Raw genomic sequence first — 19,249 nt, forward strand, 5'->3', positions numbered from 1 at the left:
CTGAATTAAACTGAGGATGGAATCAGAGCTGAATTAAACTGAGTATGGAATCAGAGCTGAATTAAACTGAGTATGGAATCAGAGCTGAATTAAACTGAGGATGGAATCAGAGCTGAATTAAACTGAGGATGGAATCAGAGCTGAATTAAACTGAGGATGGAATCAGAGCTGAATTAAACTGAGTATGGAATCAGAGCTGAATTAAACTGAGTATGGAATCAGAGCTGAATTACACTGAGGATGGAATCAGAGCTGTAGAATGAGAGGGGATAGAGGGAGAATGAGAGGGGATAGAGGGAGAATGAGAGGGGAGAGAGAGGGAGAATGAGAGGGGAGAGAGAGGGAGAATGAGAGAGGGAGAATGAGAGGGGAGAGAAAGGGAGAATGAGAGGGGGGAGAGAGAGGGAGAATGAGAGGGGAGAGAGAGGGAGAATGAGAGGGGAGAGAGAGGGAGAATGAGAGGGGAGAGAGAGGGAGAATGAGAGAGGGAGAATGAGAGGGGAGAGAGGGAGAATGAGAGGGGAGAGAGAGGGAGAATGAGAGGGGAGAGAGAGGGAGAATGAGAGGGGAGAGAGGGGGAGAATGAGAGGGGAGAGAGGGAGAGAATGAGAGGGGAGAGAGGGGGAGAATGAGAGGGGAGAGAGGGGGAGAATGAGAGGGGAGAGAGAGGGAGAATGAGAGGGGAGAGAGAGGGAGAATGAGAGGGGAGAGAGAGGGAGAATGAGAGGGGAGAGAGAGGGAGAATGAGAGGGGAGAGAGAGGGAGAATGAGAGGGGAGAGAGAGGGAGAATGAGAGGGGAGAGAGAGGGAGAATGAGAGGGGAGAGAGGGGGAGAATGAGAGGGGAGAGAGGGGGAGAATGAGAGGGGAGAGAGGGAGAGAATGAGAGGGGAGAGAGAGGGAGAATGAGAGGGGAGAGAGAGGGAGAATGAGAGGGGAGAGAGAGGGAGAATGAGAGGGGAGAGAGGGGGAGAATGAGAGGGGAGAGAGGGGGAGAATGAGAGGGGAGAGAGAGGGGAGAATGAGAGGGGAGAGAGGGGGAGAATGAGAGGGGAGAGAGGGGGAGAATGAGAGGGGAGAGAGGGGGAGAATGAGAGGGGAGAGAGGGGGAGAATGAGAGGGGAGAGAGGGGGAGAATGAGAGGGGAGAGAGGGGGAGAATGAGAGGGGAGAGAGGGAGAATGAGAGGGGAAAGGGAGAATAGAGAAATGTAAAGGATAAAGGTACATCTAAGTGGCTTCCTGCAACTCAGCTCAGAAGAACAAGGTCAGTTAGATGCAGTCAGTCTAACTGGGTCTCGGGTCTGTTCGAAAGTCAAGCTTGTTCTTATTGATCATTAAATAACAATAGACTGACTGCTTTAAATGCAATGACAGACAGCAGCTCACAGAGACAGAGGGCTGAGAGTTGAGGCTCACACACAGGTCTCGAAGGAGAGACAGTCAGACTGTAGTGGGGTTAAGGTAGGTCTCTAAGGAGAGACAGTCAGACTGTAGTGGGGTTGAGGTAGGTCTTTAAGGAGAGACAGTCAGACTGTAGTGGGGTTAAGGTAGGTCTCTAAGGAGAGACAGTCAGACTGTAGTGGGGTTAAGGTAGGTCTCTAAGGAGAGACAGTCAGACTGTAGTGGGGTTAAGGTAGGTCTCTAAGGAGAGACAGTCAGACTGTAGTGGGGTTGAGGTAGGTCTTTAAGGAGAGACAGTCAGACTGTAGTGGGGTTAAGGTAGGTCTCTAAGGAGAGACAGTCAGACTGTAGTGGGGTTAAGGTAGGTCTCTAAGGAGAGACAGACAGACTGTAGTGGGGTTAAGGTAGGTCTCTAAGGAGAGACAGTCAGACTGTAGTGGGGTTAAGGTAGGTCTCTAAGGAGAGACAGTCAGACTGTAGTGGGGTTGAGGTAGGTCTTTAAGGAGAGACAGTCAGACTGTAGTGGGGTTAAGGTAGGTCTCTAAGGAGAGACAGTCAGACTGTAGTGGGGTTAAGGTAGGTCTCTAAGGAGAGACAGTCAGACTGTAGTGGGGTTAAGGTAGGTCTCTAAGGAGAGACAGTCAGACTGTAGTGGGGTTAAGGTAGGTCTCTAAGGAGAGACAGTCAGACTGTAGTGGGGTTGAGGTAGGTCTTTAAGGAGAGACAGTCAGACTGTAGTGGGGTTAAGGTAGGTCTCTAAGGAGAGACAGTCAGACTGTAGTGGGGTTGAGGTAGGTCTATAAGGACAGACAGTCAGACTGTAGTGGGGTTAAGGCAGGTCTCTAAGGAGAGACAGTCAGACTGTAGTGGGTTTAAGGTAGGTCTCTAAGAGACAGTCAGACTGTAGTGGGGTTAAGGTAGGTCTCTAATGAGAGACAGTCAGACTGTAGTGGGGTTAAGGTAGGTCTCTAAGGAGAGACAGTCAGACTGTAGTGGGGTTAAGGTAGGTCTCTAAGGAGAGACCGTCAGACTGTAGTGGGGTTGAGGTAGGTCTATAAGGAGAGACAGTCAGACTAATGGGTTTTAGGTAGGTCTCTAAGGAGAGACAGTCAGACTGTAGTGGGGTTAAGGTAGGTCTCTAAGGAGAGACCGTCAGACTGTAGTGGGGTTAAGGTTGGTCTCTAAGGAGAGACAGTCAGACTGTAGTGGGGTTAAGGTAGGTCTCTAAGGACAGACAGTCAGACTGTAGTGGGGTTAAGGTAGGTCTCTAAGGAGAGACAGTCAGCCTGTAGTGGGGTTAAGGTAGGTCTATAAGGAGAGACAGTCAGACTGTAGTGGGGTTAAGGTAGGTCTCTAAGGAGAGACAGTCAGACTGTAGTGGGGTTAAGGTAGGTCTCTAAGGACAGACAGTCAGCATGTAGTGGGGTTAAGGTAGGTCTCTAAGGAGAGACAGTCAGACTGTAGTGGGTTTAAGGTAGGTCTCTAAGGAGAGACAGTCAGCCTCGTGTAAATGGATGAGTGCCCTGTCGCGGCGGGAGGAGTGTCGTCAGGATGACGGCACAGTTACAGAATGATTTACCAGTGAATTAATTGTCTCAGAGTTCCAGCTGAGAGGATGATTGGCTCGGCCTCAGTGTCACAGAACCAGTGTGCCAAATGGAACCCTGTTCCCTAAATAGAACCACTACTTTAGACCACAGCCCTATAGGAGGCCAGTAGGACATAGTGTACCATTCAGGACAAAGAGAATCCACTGATTAGATAACTCAGAGAACCTTCATGGGTCTGGCTTTAGGAAAAGCTGTCGGTATTAGGAGACGGAACACACACACGGAACACACACACACGGTACACACGGTACACACGGTACACACACACACACACACACACGGAACACACACACACGGTACACACACACACACGGTACACACACGGTACACACACGGTACACACACACACTGAAATATGCCATGTCGGGGCTCATCAAGCAGATGAGAGCAGTGAGGAGATCAAGGGAACCTTTGGACTGAATCTACATGAAGCTGTGTGAGTCGAGGGAACCTTTGGACTGAACCTATATGAAGCTGTGTGAGTCGAGGGAACCTTTGGACTGAACCTATATGAAGCTGTGTGAGTCGAGGGAACCTTTGGACTGAACCTATATGAAGCTGTGTGAGTCGAGGGACGACTCACTTACAACAAGGTTTCTATCGCTCTGTGGTGCTGTGGATTGAAGTTGATGTCGCAGAGGGACGATTAGAGTTGCACAATTCTAGAAACTTTTATCAGAAGTTGCCAGGGTTTTTCCTGAAATCCTGGTTGTCAGATTCACAGACACAGTAGAGTAGGGAAGAAGTAGGAAGAGAGTTTTAGGAGGTTCACGAGGTTGGTTTGGGAGGTTTGAAGAAGAGTCACTTACAATGAGAGGAGAGTCCCTGCCCATGGAGATGACTGTTCTGTTGACGGTCCTCAGGAGCTTCTCCATGATGATCTGGACATGCCACTGAGTAGGACCCTGGACACGAGGAGGAGGAGGGGAGGAGGAGGAGGATGAGGAGGAGGGAGGAGGAGGATGAAGAGGAGGAGAGGGGGAGGAGGATGAGGAGTGAGGAGGATGAGGAGTGAGGAGGAGGATGAAGAGGAGGAGAGGGGGAGGAGGATGAGGAGAAAGAGGAGGATGAGGATGAGGAGAAAGAGGAGGATGAGGAGGAGGAGAAAGAGGAGGAGGAGGAGGAGGAGGAAGAGGAGGAGAAAGAGGAGGATGAGGAGGAGGATGAGGAGGAGGGAGGAGGAGGATGAAGAGGAGGAGAGGGGGAGGAGGATGAGGAGTGAGGAGGATGAGGAGTGAGGAGGATGAGGAGGGAGGAGGAGGATGAAGAGGAGGAGAGGGGGAGGAGGATGAGGAGAAAGAGGAGGATGAGGATGAGGAGAAAGAGGAGGATGAGGAGGAGGAGGAAGAGGAGGAGAAAGAGGAGGATGAGGAGGAGGATGAGGAGAAAGAGGAGGATGAGGAGGAGGAAGACAAGAGATTATGTTAGGCTGATATTTCACTGAGGAAATCTCTAGAATGTTTTCAACAGTGTATGTGGATATATATAAAACTGGCTAGTTTGGTTCCTGGATGCTAATTGGCTGAAACAGTAGTTCAACTGTGCGTATATCAGACAATATATAACAGGTATGATGCAAAAATGCTTGTTTTATGTCGGTTAACCAGTTTATAACAGCAGTAAGGCACCTTGGGGTTTGTGATATATTTAAGCAGTAAGGCATGATGAGGGGGTGTGGTATATCGCCAATATACCACTGCTAAGGGCTGTTCTTAAGCACGACGCAACGCGGAGTGCCTGGATACGACTGTTAGCTGTGGTATACTGAACATATATCACAACCCCGAGGAGCCTTATTGCTGTTATAAACTGGTTACCAACGTAATTAGAGCAGGGAAAAACATGTATTTAACTAGGCAAGTCAGTTAAGAACAAACTCTTATTTACAATGACGGCCTACCGGGGAACACTGCCTTGTTCAGGGGGAACAAGAGAGGCCTCTCAGCTGAGAGGATGATTGGCTTGGCCTCAGTGTCACAGAACAACAGATTTTTACCTTGTCAGCTCAGAGATTCAATCTTGCAACCTTTCGGTTACTAGTCCCAACGCTCTAACCACTAGACTACCCAGCCGCCCCCATTTTGACGTGTGCTTGGGTTTGTCTTGATGGAAGATCTACTTGGGGAACATTTTCAAGCAACCACGTTTTGGGCTAAAATGTCCTGGTACTGGATAAAGTTCATGATGCTGTTGACCTTAAACAAGGCCATCAGGACCAGTCGCCCCATAACCAATAGCCCCATAACATCAATGATCCACCACCATATTCTACCATAACATCAATGATTCACTACCATATTTTACCAGAACATCAATGATTCACTACCATATTCTACCATAACATCAATGATTCACTACCATATTCTACCATAACATCAATAATCCACCACCATATTTTACAGTAGGTATGAGGTATTTTTTTGACATTAATGTAATTTGTTTCGACGGCAAACCCACCACTAAGTGCGCGAGGCCAAAGTGCTCTATTTCCAAGTCGTCTGACCACAGCAACACCTGGAGTTTACGAAGAAGCCACTGTGACATCACAGACCAATCAGAATCTAATCTCTTGGCATTTCCTACCCCTTCATTATCTCAGCCAATCATGTCTAGCCAGGAGGAAGAAGGGCACGGGGAGCAGGGATCTGGGAAGTCTGTGGAGGAATCCATCTAAGACAGGGGCACACTAGCTACCAGCTTCCACCACACCCAAAACATTCAATAATTCACAGCACTATTTTCACACACACAGACACATGGATAAGCATCACTCCATCTCCAATCTTTAAAGGTAGTATCTGATCTCTCCTCTCAATGAGTCAGGTATGACGCATGACATTATGCAACCCCAAGAGTTCTGGACTCTCTCTCTCTCTCTCTCTCTCTCCTGTTTCTACACCATCTCTGACGTCACTCTGCCTTTTGACAACAACTAATGGAGTTCAGGGCTGAATTCATATCACACGGAGGAGTGTAAGAATGAGTGCAGGGAACGGTTGGAGAGGGAGAAAAACTGCTATTGAGCGATGGTTCTCTCTGTATTGGATTATGGGAGCTCTGCCAATGAAAACAATGCCATTATTGAAGGAAAGGCTCCATGAAATGATCATTTGTTTCTGATATGGAAAGTGGATTACAGCAATGATATCAGACACTCTGTAGTGCAGGGCGTTGATACACAACAGACATCCCATCTAGCAGTCCCACAACTGCTTTTCACTATCACCTTATATGGACTGGAGTGGATGGTGGAGAGTGGACTTAGTGGAGATCAGTGTTATATTTAGTAGAGTGGATTTAGTGGAGATCAGTGTTATGTTTAGTAGAGTGGATTTAGTGGAGATCAGTGTTATGTTTAGTAGAGTGGACTTAGTGGAGATCAGTGTTATATTTAGGAGAGTGGACAGAAAAACAAATATGGGGATGAGGTAGTTGGTTGGGCTATTTACAGATGGGCTATGTACAGGTGCAGCGATCGGTAAGCTGCTCTGATAGCCGACGCTTGAAGTTTGTGATGGAGATATGAGTCTCCAACTTCAGTGATTTTTGAAATTCGTTCCAGTCATTGGCAGCAGAGAACGAAGGAAAAGCGGCTAAAGGAGGTGTTGGCTTTGGGGATGACCAGTGAGATATACCTGCTGTGGCGCGTGCTACGGGTGGGTGTTGTTATCGTGACCAGTGAGATATACCTGCTGTGGCGCGTGCTACGGGTGGGTGATGTTATCGTGACCAGTGAGATATACCTGCTGTGGCGCGTGCTACGGGTGGGTGTTGTTATCGTGACCAGTGAGATATACAGTGCCTTGCGAAAGTATTCGGCCCCCTTGAACTTTGCGACCTTTTGCCACATTTCAGGCTTCAAACATAAAGATATAAAACTGTATTTTTTTGTGAAGAATCAACAACAAGTAGGACACAATCATGAAGGGGAACGACATTTATTGGATATTTCAAACTTTTGAACAAATCAAAAACTGAAAAATTGGGCGTGCAAAATTATTCAGCCCCTTTACTTTCAGTGCAGCAAACTCTCTCCAGAAGTTCAGTGAGGATCTCTGAATGATCCAATGTTGACCTAAATGACTAATGATGATAAATACAATCCACCTGTGTGTAATCAAGTCTCCGTATAAATGCACCTGCACTGTGATAGTCTCAGAGGTCCGTTAAAAGCGCAGAGAGCATCATGAAGAACAAGGAACACACCAGGCAGGTCCGAGATACTGTTGTGAAGAAGTTTAAAGCCGGATTTGGATACAAAAAGATTTCCCAAGCTTTAAACATCCCAAGGAGCACTGTGCAAGCGATAATATTGAAATGGAAGGAGTATCAGACCACTGCAAATCTACCAAGACCTGGCCGTCCCTCTAAACTTTCAGCTCATACAAGGAGAAGACTGATCAGAGATGCAGCCAAGAGGCCCATGATCACTCTGGATGAACTGCAGAGATCTACAGCTGAGGTGGGAGACTCTGTCCATAGGACAACAATCAGTCGTATATTGCACAAATCTGGCCTTTATGGAAGAGTGGCAAGAAGAAAGCCATTTCTTAAAGATATCCATAAAAAGTGTTGTTTAAAGTTTGCCACAAGCCACCTGGGAGACACACCAAACATGTGGAAGAAGGTGCTCTGGTCAGATGAAACCAAAATTGAACTTTTTGGCAACAATGCAAAATGTTATGTTTGGCGTAAAAGCAACACAGCACATCACCCTGAACACACCATCCCCACTGTCAAACATGGTGGTGGCAGCATCATGGTTTGGGCCTGCTTTTTTTCAGCAGGGACAGGGAAGATGGTTAAAATTGATGGGAAGATGGATGGAGCCAAATACAGGACCATTCTGGAAGAAAACCTGATGGAGTCTGCAAAAGACCTGAGACTGGGATGGAGATTTGTCTTCCAACAAGACAATGATCCAAAACATAAAGCAAAATCTACAATGGAATGGTTCAAAAATAAACTTATCCAGGTGTTAGAATGGCCAAGTCAAAGTCCAGACCTGAATCCAATCGAGAATCTGTGGAAATAACTGAAAACTGCTGTTCACAAATGCTCTCCATCCAACCTCACTGAGCTCGAGCTGTTTTACAAGGAGGAATGGGAAAAAATGTCAGTCTCTCGATGTGCAAAACTGATAGAGACATACCCCAAGCGACTTACAGCTGTAATCGCAGCAAAAGGTGGCGCTACAAAGTATTAACTTAAGGGGGCTGAATAATTTTGCACGCCCAATTTTTCAGTTTTTGATTTGTTAAAAAAGTTTGAAATATCCAATAAATGTCGTTCCACTTCATGATTGTGTCCCACTTGTTGTTGATTCTTCACAAAAAAATACAGTTTTATATCTTTATGTTTGAAGCCTGAAATGTGGCAAAAGGTCGCAAAGTTCAAGGGGGTCGAATACTTTCGCAAGGCACTGTACCTGCTGTGGCGCGTGCTACGGGTGGGTGTTGTTATCGTGACCAGTGAGATATACCTGCTGTGGTGGGTGTTGTTATCGTGACCAGTGAGATATACCTGCTGTGGCGCGTGCTACGGGTGGGTGTTGTTATCGTGACCAGTGAGATATACCTGCTGTGGCGCGGGCTACGGGTGGGTGTTGTTATCGTGACCAGTGAGATATACCTGCTGTGGCGCGGGCTACGGGTGGGTGTTGTTATCGTGACCAGTGAGATATACCTGCTGTGGTGGGTGTTGTTATCGTGAACAGTGAGATATACCTGCTGTGGCGCGTGCTACGGGTGGGTGTTGTTATCATGACCAGTGAGATATACCTGCTGTGGCGCGTGCTACGGGTGGGTGTTGTTATCGTGACCAGTGAGATATACCTGCTGTGGTGGGTGTTGTTATCGTGACCAGTGAGATATACCTGCTGTGGCGCGTGCTACGGGTGGGTGTTGTTATCGTGACCAGTGAGATATACCTGCTGTGGCGCGTGCTACGGGTGGGTGTTGTTATCGTGACCTGTGAGATATACCTGCTGTGGCGCGTGCTACGGGTGGGTGTTGTTATCGTGACCAGTGAGATATACCTGCTGTGGCGCGTGCTACGGGTGGGTGTTGTTATCGTGACCAGTGAGATATACCTGCTGTGGCGCGTGCTACGGGTGGGTGTTGTTATCGTGACCTGTGAGATATACCTGCTGTGGCGCGTGCTACGGGTGGGTGTTGTTATCGTGACCAGTGAGATATACCTGCTGTGGCGCGTGCTACGGGTGGGTGTTGTTATCGTGACCAGTGAGATATACCTGCTGTGGCGCGTGCTACGGGTGGGTGTTGTTATCGTGACCAGTGAGATATACCTGCTGTGGTGGGTGTTGTTATCGTGACCAGTGAGATATACCTGCTGTGGCGCGTGCTACGGGTGGGTGTTGTTATCGTGACCAGTGAGATATACCTGCTGTGGCGCGTGCTACGGGTGGGTGTTGTTATCGTGACCAGTGAGATATACCTGCTGTGGCGCGTGCTACGGGTGGGTGTTGTTATCGTGACCAGTGAGATATACCTGCTGTGGCGCGTGCTACGGGTGGGTGTTGTTATCGTGACCAGTGAGATATACCTGCTGTGGCGCGTGCTACGGGTGGGTGTTGTTATCGTGACCTGTGAGATATACCTGCTGTGGCGCGTGCTACGGGTGGGTGTTGTTATCGTGACCAGTGAGATATACCTGCTGTGGCGCGTGCTACGGGTGGGTGTTGTTATCGTGACCAGTGAGATATACCTGCTGTGGCGCGTGCTACGGGTGGGTGTTGTTATCGTGACCAGTGAGATATACCTGCTGTGGCGCGTGCTACGGGTGGGTGTTGTTATCGTGACCAGTGAGATATACCTGCTGTGGCGCGTGCTACGGGTGGGTGTTGTTATCGTGACCAGTGAGATATACCTGCTGTGGCGCGTGCTACGGGTGGGTGTTGTTATCGTGACCTGTGAGATATACCTGCTGTGGCGCGTGCTACGGGTGGGTGTTGTTATCGTGACCAGTGAGATATACCTGCTGTGGCGCGTGCTACGGGTGGGTGTTGTTATCGTGACCAGTGAGATATACCTGCTGTGGCGCGTGCTACGGGTGGGTGTTGTTATCGTGACCTGTGAGATATACCTGCTGTGGCGCGTGCTACGGGTGGGTGTTGTTATCGTGACCAGTGAGATATACCTGCTGTGGCGCGTGCTACGGGTGGGTGTTGTTATCGTGACCAGTGAGATATACCTGCTGTGGCGCGTGCTACGGGTGGGTGTTGTTATCGTGACCAGTGAGATATACCTGCTGTGGTGGGTGTTGTTATCGTGACCAGTGAGATATACCTGCTGTGGCGCGTGCTACGGGTGGGTGTTGTTATCGTGACCAGTGAGATATACCTGCTGTGGCGCGTGCTACGGGTGGGTGTTGTTATCGTGACCAGTGAGATATACCTGCTGTGGCGCGTGCTACGGGTGGGTGTTGTTATCGTGACCAGTGAGATATACCTGCTGTGGCGCGTGCTACGGGTGGGTGTTGTTATCGTGACCAGTGAGATATACCTGCTGTGGCGCGTGCTACGGGTGGGTGTTGTTATCGTGACCTGTGAGATATACCTGCTGTGGCGCGTGCTACGGGTGGGTGTTGTTATCGTGACCAGTGAGATATACCTGCTGTGGCGCGTGCTACGGGTGGGTGTTGTTATCGTGACCAGTGAGATATACCTGCTGTGGCGCGTGCTACGGGTGGGTGTTGTTATCGTGACCTGTGAGATATACCTGCTGTGGCGCGTGCTACGGGTGGGTGTTGTTATCGTGACCAGCGAGATATACCTGCTGTGGCGCGTGCTACGGGTGGGTGTTGTTATCGTGACCAGTGAGATATACCTGCTGTGGCGCGTGCTACGGGTGGGTGTTGTTATCGTGACCAGTGAGATATACCTGCTGTGGCGCGTGCTACGGGTGGGTGTTGTTATCGTGACCTGTGAGATATACCTGCTGTGGCGCGTGCTACGGATGGGTGTTGTTATCGTGACCAGTGAGATATACCTGCTGTGGCGCGTGCTACGGGTGGGTGTTGTTATCGTGACCAGTGAGATATACCTGCTGTGGCGCGTGCTACGGGTGGGTGTTGTTATCGTGGCGCGTGCTACGGGTGGGTGTTGTTATCGTGACCAGTGAGATATACCTGCTGTGGCGCGTGCTACGGGTGGGTGTTGTTATCGTGACCAGTGAGATATACCTGCTGTGGCGCGTGCTACGGGTGGGTGTTGTTATCGTGACCAGTGAGATATACCTGCTGTGGCGCGTGCTACGGGTGGGTGTTGTTATCGTGACCAGTGAGATATACCTGCTTTGGCGCGTGCTACGGGTGGGTGTTGTTATCGTGACCAGTGAGATATACCTGCTGTGGCGCGGGCTAAGGGTGGGTGTTGTTATCGTGACCAGTGAGATATACCTGCTGTGGCGCGTGCTACGGGTGGGTGTTGTTATCGTGACCAGTGAGATATACCTGCTGTGGTGGGTGTTGTTATCGTGACCAGTGAGATATACCTGCTGTGGCGCGTGCTACGGGTGGGTGTTGTTATCGTGACCAGTGAGATATACCTGCTGTGGCGCGTGCTACGGGTGGGTGTTGTTATCGTGACCAGTGAGATATACCTGCTGTGGCGCGTGCTACGGGTGGGTGTTGTTATCGTGACCAGTGAGATATACCTGCTGTGGCGCGTGCTACGGGTGGGTGTTGTTATCGTGACCAGTGAGATATACCTGCTGTGGCGCGTGCTACGGGTGGGTGTTGTTATCGTGACCAGTGAGATATACCTGCTGTGGCGCGTGCTACGGGTGGGTGTTGTTATCGTGACCAGTGAGATATACCTGCTGTGGCGCGTGCTACGGGTGGGTGTTGTTATCGTGACCAGTGAGATATACCTGCTGTGGCGCGTGCTACGGGTGGGTGTTGTTATCGTGGCGCGTGCTACGGGTGGGTGTTGTTATCGTGACCAGTGAGATATACCTGCTGTGGCGCGTGCTACGGGTGGGTGTTGTTATCGTGACCAGTGAGATATACCTGCTGTGGCGCGTGCTACGGGTGGGTGTTGTTATCGTGACCAGTGAGATATACCTGCTGTGGTGGGTGTTGTTATGGTGACCAGTGAGATATACCTGCTGTGGCGCGTGCTACGGGTGGGTGTTGTTATGGTGACCAGTGAGATATACCTGCTGTGGCGCGTGCTACGGGTGGGTGTTGTTATGGTGACCAGTGAGATATACCTGCTCTGGTATGTGCTACGGCAGGTGTCGCTATGGTGACCAGTGAGCTAAGATAAGGCAGGGCTTTACCTAGCAAAGATTTATAGATGACCTGGAGCCAGTGGGTTTGGCGACGAATACGAAGCGAGGACCAGCCAACAAGAGCATACAGGTCGCAGTGGTGGGTAGCATATGGGGCTTTGGTGACAAAACGGATGGCACTGTGATATACTGCATCCAGTTTGTTGAGTAGAGTATTGGAGGCTATTTTATAGATGACGTCACCGAAGTCGAGGATCGGTAGGATGGTCCGTTTTACAAGGATATGTTTGGCAGCATGAGTGAAGGAGGCTTTGTTGTCGAAATAGGAAGCCGATTCTAGATTAAATTTTCGATTGGAGATGCTTATTAATGTGAGTCTGGAAGGAGAGTTTACAGTCTAACCAGACACCTAGGTATTTGTAGTTGCCAACATATTCTAAGTCAGAACGGGCGGGCAGCGATCGGTTGAAGAGCATGCACTTAGTTTTACTAACATTTAAAAGCAGTTCAAGGCCATGGAAGGAGCGTTGTATGGCATTGAAGCTCGTCTGGAGGTTTGTTAACACAGTGTCCAAAGAAGGGCCAGAAGTATACAGAATGGTGTCGTCTGCGTAGAGGTGGATCAGAGACTCACCAGCAGCAAGAGTGACATCATTGATGTATACAGAGAAGAGAGTCGGCCCGAGAATTGAACCCTGTGGCACCCCCATAGAGACTGCCAGAGGTCCAGACAACAGGCCCTCCGATTTGACACACTGAACTCTATCAGAGAAGTAGTTGGTGAACCAGGCGAGGCAGTCATTAGAGAAACCAAGGCTGTTGAGTCTGCCGATGAGGATGTGGTGATTGACAGAGTTGAAAGCCTTAGCCAGGTTGATGAATACGGCTGCACAGTAATGTTTCTTATGGATGGTAGTTGTGATATTGTTTAGGACCTTGAGCGTGGCTGAGGTGCACCCGTAACCAGCTCGGAAACCGGATTGCATAGCGGATTAAATACCGTGGGATTCGAGATGGTCGATGATCTGACAGGTCCTAGATCAGATTGTACAGACAGGTCCTAGGTCAGATTGTACGGACAGGTCTGAGATCAGATTGTACAGACATGTCCGAGATCAGATTGTACTGGACCTCTGGCAGTCTCTATGGGGGTGCCACAGGTCCTAGATTGTACGGACATGTCCTAGATCAGATTGTACAGACAGGTCCTAGATTGTACGGACATGTCCTAGATCAGATTGTACAGACAGGTCCTAGATTGTACGGACATGTCCTAGATCAGATTGTACAGACATGTCCTAGATCAGATTGTACAGACATGTCCTAGATCAGATTGTACAGACAGGTCCTAGATTGTACGGACAGGTCCTAGATCAGATTGTACGGACAGGTCCTAGATCAGATTGTACAGAGAGGTCCTAGATCACCACTAGTCTGAGCCACTTTGCGGTGACAGGCCCTCTTGTGGATCATGGGTCTGAATATAGGGGACACTATAGAACAGAGGGGTCTGAATATATGTGTGTGTTCCTCACCACATCCTTCCTGTAGAGGACCTCTAGTATGTTACTCAGTAGCTGACAGTAGTAGCTGTGTGTGTGTGTGTGTGTGTGTGTATGTTCCTCACCACATCCTTCCTGTAGAGGACCTCTAGTGTGTTACTCAGTAGCTGACAGCAGTAGCTGTGTGTGTGTGTGTGTGTGTGTGTATGTTCCTCACCACATCCTTCCTGTAGAGGACCTCTAGTGTGTTACTCAGTAGCTGACAGCAGTAGCTGTGTGTGTGTGTGTGTGTGTGTGTGTATGTTCCTCACCACATCCTTCCTGTAGAGGACCTCTAGTGTGTTACTCAGTAGCTGACAGCAGTAGCTGTGTGTGTGTGTGTGTGTCTGTGTGTGTATGTTCCTCACCACATCCTTCCTGTAGAGGACCTCTAGTGTGTTACTCAGTAGCTGACAGCAGTAGCTGTGTGTGTGTGTGTGTGTATGTTCCTCACCACATCCTTCCTGTAGAGGACCTCTAGTGTGTTACTCAGTAGCTGACAGCAGTAGCTGTGTGTGTGTGTGTGTGTGTGTCTGTGTGTGTATGTTCCTCACCACATCCTTCCTGTAGAGGACCTCTAGTATGTTACTCAGCAGCTGACAGCAGGCCTCCAGTTCCTCCTGGTTCTCTAGATGAAACTTCAGCTGTTCTGTCATCAGAGGAAGCAGGATCTCCCGGCAGTCTGCAGGAAACGTACAGTACCAATCAATCAACCCATCCAACTACCCATCCAACTACCCATCCAACTACCCATCCATCCAACTACCCATCCATCCATCCATCTACCCATCCATCCATCCATCCAACTACCCATCCATCCATCCATCCAACTACCCATCCATCCATCCATCCAACTACCCATCCATCCAACTACCCATCCATCCATCCAACTACCCATCCATCCATCCAACCACCCATCCATCCTACTACCCCATCCATCCTACTACCCATCCATCCATCCAACTACCCATCCATCCATCCAACTACCCATCCATCCATCCAACTACCCATCCATCCATCCAACTACCCATCCATCCATCCAACTACCCATCCATCCATCCAACTACCCATCTACCCACCCATCCATCTACCCATCCATCCATCCATCCATCTACCCACCCACCCATATATCTACCCACCCATCCATCCATCTACCCATCCATCTACCTACCCATCCACCTACCCATCCATCCATCTACCCATCCATCCATCCATCCATCTACCCATCCATCTACCTACCCATCCATCCATCTACCTACCCATCCATCCATCCATCCATCTACCCATCCATCCATCTACCCATTCATCCATAAAGTACTAAAGTAACCTGGCCTAAACCCATCCATCCATCCATCCATCCATCTACCCATTCATCCATAAAGTACTAAAGTAACCTGGCCTAAACCCATCCATCCATCCATCCATCTACCCATTCATCTACCCATCCATCCATCTACCCATTCATCCATAAAGTACTAAAGTAACCTGGCCTAAACCCATCCATCCATCTACCCATTCATCTACCCATCCATCCATCTACCCATTCATCCATAAAGTACTAAAGTAACCTGGCCTAAACCCATCCATCCATCTACCCATCCATCCATCTACCCATTCATCCATAAAGTACTAAAGTAACCTGGCCTAAACCCATCCATCCATCCATCCATCTACCCATTCATCCATAAAGTACTAAAGTAACCTGGCCTAAACCCATCCATCCATCTACCCATTCATCCATAAAGTACTAAAGTAACCTGGCCTAAACCCATCCATCCATCCATCTACCCATTCATCCATAAAGTACTAAAGTAACCTGGCCTAAACCCATCCATCCATCCATCTACCCATTCATCCATAAAGTACTAAAGTAACCTGGCCTAAACCCATCCATCCATCCATCTACCCATTCATCCATAAAGTACTACAGTAACCTGGCCTAAACCCACCCATCCATCTACCCATTCATCCATAGAGTACTACAGTAACCTGGCCTAAACCCATCCATCCACCTACCCATCCATCCATCTACCCATTCATCCATAAAGTACTAAAGTAACCTGGCCTAAACCCACCCATCCATCCATCTACCCATTCATCCATAAAGTACTACAGTAACCTGGCCTAAACCCACCCATCCATCTACCCATTCATCCATAAAGTACTACAGTAACCTGGCCTAAACCCATCCATCCATCCATTTACCCATTCATCCATAAAGTACTACAGTAACCTGGCCTAAACCCACCCATCCATCTACCCATTCATCCATAAAGTACTAAAGTAACCTGGCCTAAACCCATCCATCCATCTACCCATTCATCCATAAAGTACTACAGTAACCTGGCCTAAACCCATCCATCCATCTACCCATTCATCCATAAAGTACTACAGTAACCTGGCCTAAACCCATCCATCCATCTACCCATTCATCCATAAAGTACTAAAGTAACCTGGCCTAAACCCATCCATCCATCTACCCATTCATCCATAAAGTACTAAAGTAACCTGGCCTAAACCCATCCATCCATCCATCCATCCATCCATCCATCTACCCATTCATCCATAAAGTACTAAAGTAACCTGGCCTAAACCCATCCATCCATCTACCCATTCATCCATAAAGTACTAAAGTAACCTGGCCTAAACCCATCCATCCATCCATCTACCCATTCATCCATAAAGTACTAAAGTAACCTGGCCTAAACCCATCCATCCATCCATCCATCTACCCATTCATCCATAAAGTACTAAAGTAACCTGGCCTATACCCATCCATCCATCCATCTACCCATTCATCCATAAAGTACTAAAGTAACCTGGCCTAAACACATCCATCCATCCATCTACCCATTCATCCATAAAGTACTACAGTAACCTGGCCTAAACCCATCCATCCATCCATCTACCCGTTCATCCATAAGGTACTACAGCAACCTGGCCTAAACCCATCCATCCATCCATCTACCTACCCATCCATCCATCCATCCATCCATCTACCCATTCATCCATAAAGTACTAAAGTAACCTGGCCTAAACCCATTCATCCATCTACCCATTCATCCATAAAGTACTACAGTAACCTGGCCTAAACCCATCCATCTACCCATTCATCCATAAAGTACTACAGTAACCTGGCCTAAACCCATCCATCCATCCATCTACCCATTCATCCATAAAGTACTACAGTAACCTGGCCTAAACCCATCCATCCATCCATCCATAAAGTACTACAGTAACCTGGCCTAAACCCATTCATCCATAAAGTACTACAGTAACCTGGCCTAAACCCATCCATCCATCCATAAAGTACTACAGTAACCTGGCCTAAACCCATTCATCCATAAAGTACTACAGTAACCTGGCCTAAACCCATCCATCTACCCATCCATCCATAAAGTACTACAGTAACCTGGCCTAAACCCACCCATCCATCCATTCATCCATAAAGTACTACAGTAACCTGGCCTAAACCCATCCATCCATCCATTCATCCATAAAGTACTACAGTAACCTGGCCTAAACCCATCCATCCATACATCTACCCATTCATCCATAAAGTACTACAGTAACCTGGCCTAAACCCATCCATCCATTCATCTACCCATTCATCCATAAAGTACTACAGTAACCTGGCCTAAACCCATCCATCCATCCATCTACCCATTCATCCATAAAGTACTACAGTAATCTGGCCTAAACCCACCCATCCATCCATCTACCCATTCATCCATAAAGTACTAAAGTAACCTGGCCTAAACCCATCCATCCATCCATCTACCCATTCATCCATAAAGTACTAAAGTAACCTGGCCTAAACCCATCCATCCATCCATCTACCCATTCATCCATAAAGTACTACAGTAACCTGGCCTAAACCCATCCATTCATCTACCCATTCATCCATAAAGTACTACAGTAACCTGGCCTAAACCCATCCATCCATCCATCTACCCATTCATCCATAAAGTACTACAGTAACCTGGCCTAAACCCATCCATCCATCCATCTACCCATTCATCCATAAAGTACTACAGTAACCTGGCCTAAACCCATCCATCCATCCATCTACCCATTCATCCATAAAGTACTACAGTAACCTGGCCTAAACCCATCCATCCATCTACCCATTCATCCATAAAGTACTACAGTAACCTGGCCTAAACCCATCCATCCATCCATCCATCTACCCATTCATCCATAAAGTACTACAGTAACCTGGCCTAAACCATTTCATCCATAAAGTACTACAGTAACCTGGCCTAAACCCATCCATCCATCCATCCATCTACCCATTCATCCATAAAGTACTACAGTAACCTGGCCTAAACCCATCCATTCATCCATAAAGTACTACAGTAACCTGGCCTAAACCCATCCATTCATCCATAAAGTACTACAGTAACCTGGCCTAAACCCATCCATCCATCCATAAAGTACTACAGTAACCTGGCCTAAACCCATTCATCCATAAAGTACTACAGTAACCTGGCCTAAACCCATCCATCCATCCATAAAGTACTACAGTAACCTGGCCTAAACCCATTCATCCATAAAGTACTACAGTAACCTGGCCTAAACCCATCCATCCATCCATAAAGTACTACAGTAACCTGGCCTAAACCCATTCATCCATAAAGTACTACAGTAACCTGGCCTAAACCCATCCATCTACCCATCCATCCATAAAGTACTACAGTAACCTGGCCTAAACCCACCCATCCATCCATTCATCCATAAAGTACTACAGTAACCTGGCCTAAACCCATCCATCCATCCATTCATCCATAAAGTACTACAGTAACCTGGCCTAAACCCACCCATCCATCCATTCATCCATAAAGTACTACAGTAACCTGGCCTAAACCCATCCATCCATAAAGTACTACAGTAACCTGGCCTAAACCCATTCATCCATAAAGTACTACAGTAACCTGGCCTAAACCCATCCATTCATCCATAAAGTACTACAGTAACCTGGCCTAAACCCATCCATCCATCCATAAAGTACTACAGTAACCTGGCCTAAACCCATTCATCCATAAAGTACTACAGTAACCTGGCCTAAACCCATCCATTCATCCATAAAGTACTACAGTAACCTGGCCTAAACCCATCCATTCATCCATAAAGTACTACAGTAACCTGGCCTAAACCATCCATCCATAAAGTACTACAGTAACCTGGCCTAAACCCATTCATCCATAAAGTACTACAGTAACCTGGCCTAAACCCATTCATCCATAAAGTACTACAGTAACCTGGCCTAAACCCATTCATCCATAAAGTACTACAGTAACCTGGCCTAAACCCATTCATCCATAAAGTACTACAGTAACCTGGCCTAAACCCATTCATCCATAAAGTACTACAGTAACCTGGCCTAAACCCATTCATCCATAAAGTACTACAGTAACCTGGCCTAAACCCATCCATTCATCCA

The 19,249-nt window shown here is 48.0% G+C and overlaps 1 protein-coding gene across 1 annotated transcript in view; it reads right to left on the reverse strand.

Moving 5' to 3' along the window:
- Positions 1-19,249, reverse strand: part of LOC116359717 (dedicator of cytokinesis protein 1-like) — a gene marked incomplete at its 5' end in the record, with an annotated part of 464,327 nt that overhangs the window by 311,972 nt on the left and 133,106 nt on the right. Inside the window, 2 exon segments of the mRNA XM_031813059.1 lie at positions 3,821-3,916; positions 14,361-14,488. Of these exon segments, the coding sequence (XP_031668919.1) occupies positions 3,821-3,916; positions 14,361-14,488 (224 nt within the window).

The sequence above is a fragment of the Oncorhynchus kisutch genome, unplaced genomic scaffold (genome assembly GCF_002021735.2).
Source record: "Oncorhynchus kisutch isolate 150728-3 unplaced genomic scaffold, Okis_V2 Okis04b-Okis11a_hom, whole genome shotgun sequence".
NCBI classification, from domain to species: Eukaryota; Metazoa; Chordata; class Actinopteri; order Salmoniformes; family Salmonidae; genus Oncorhynchus; species Oncorhynchus kisutch.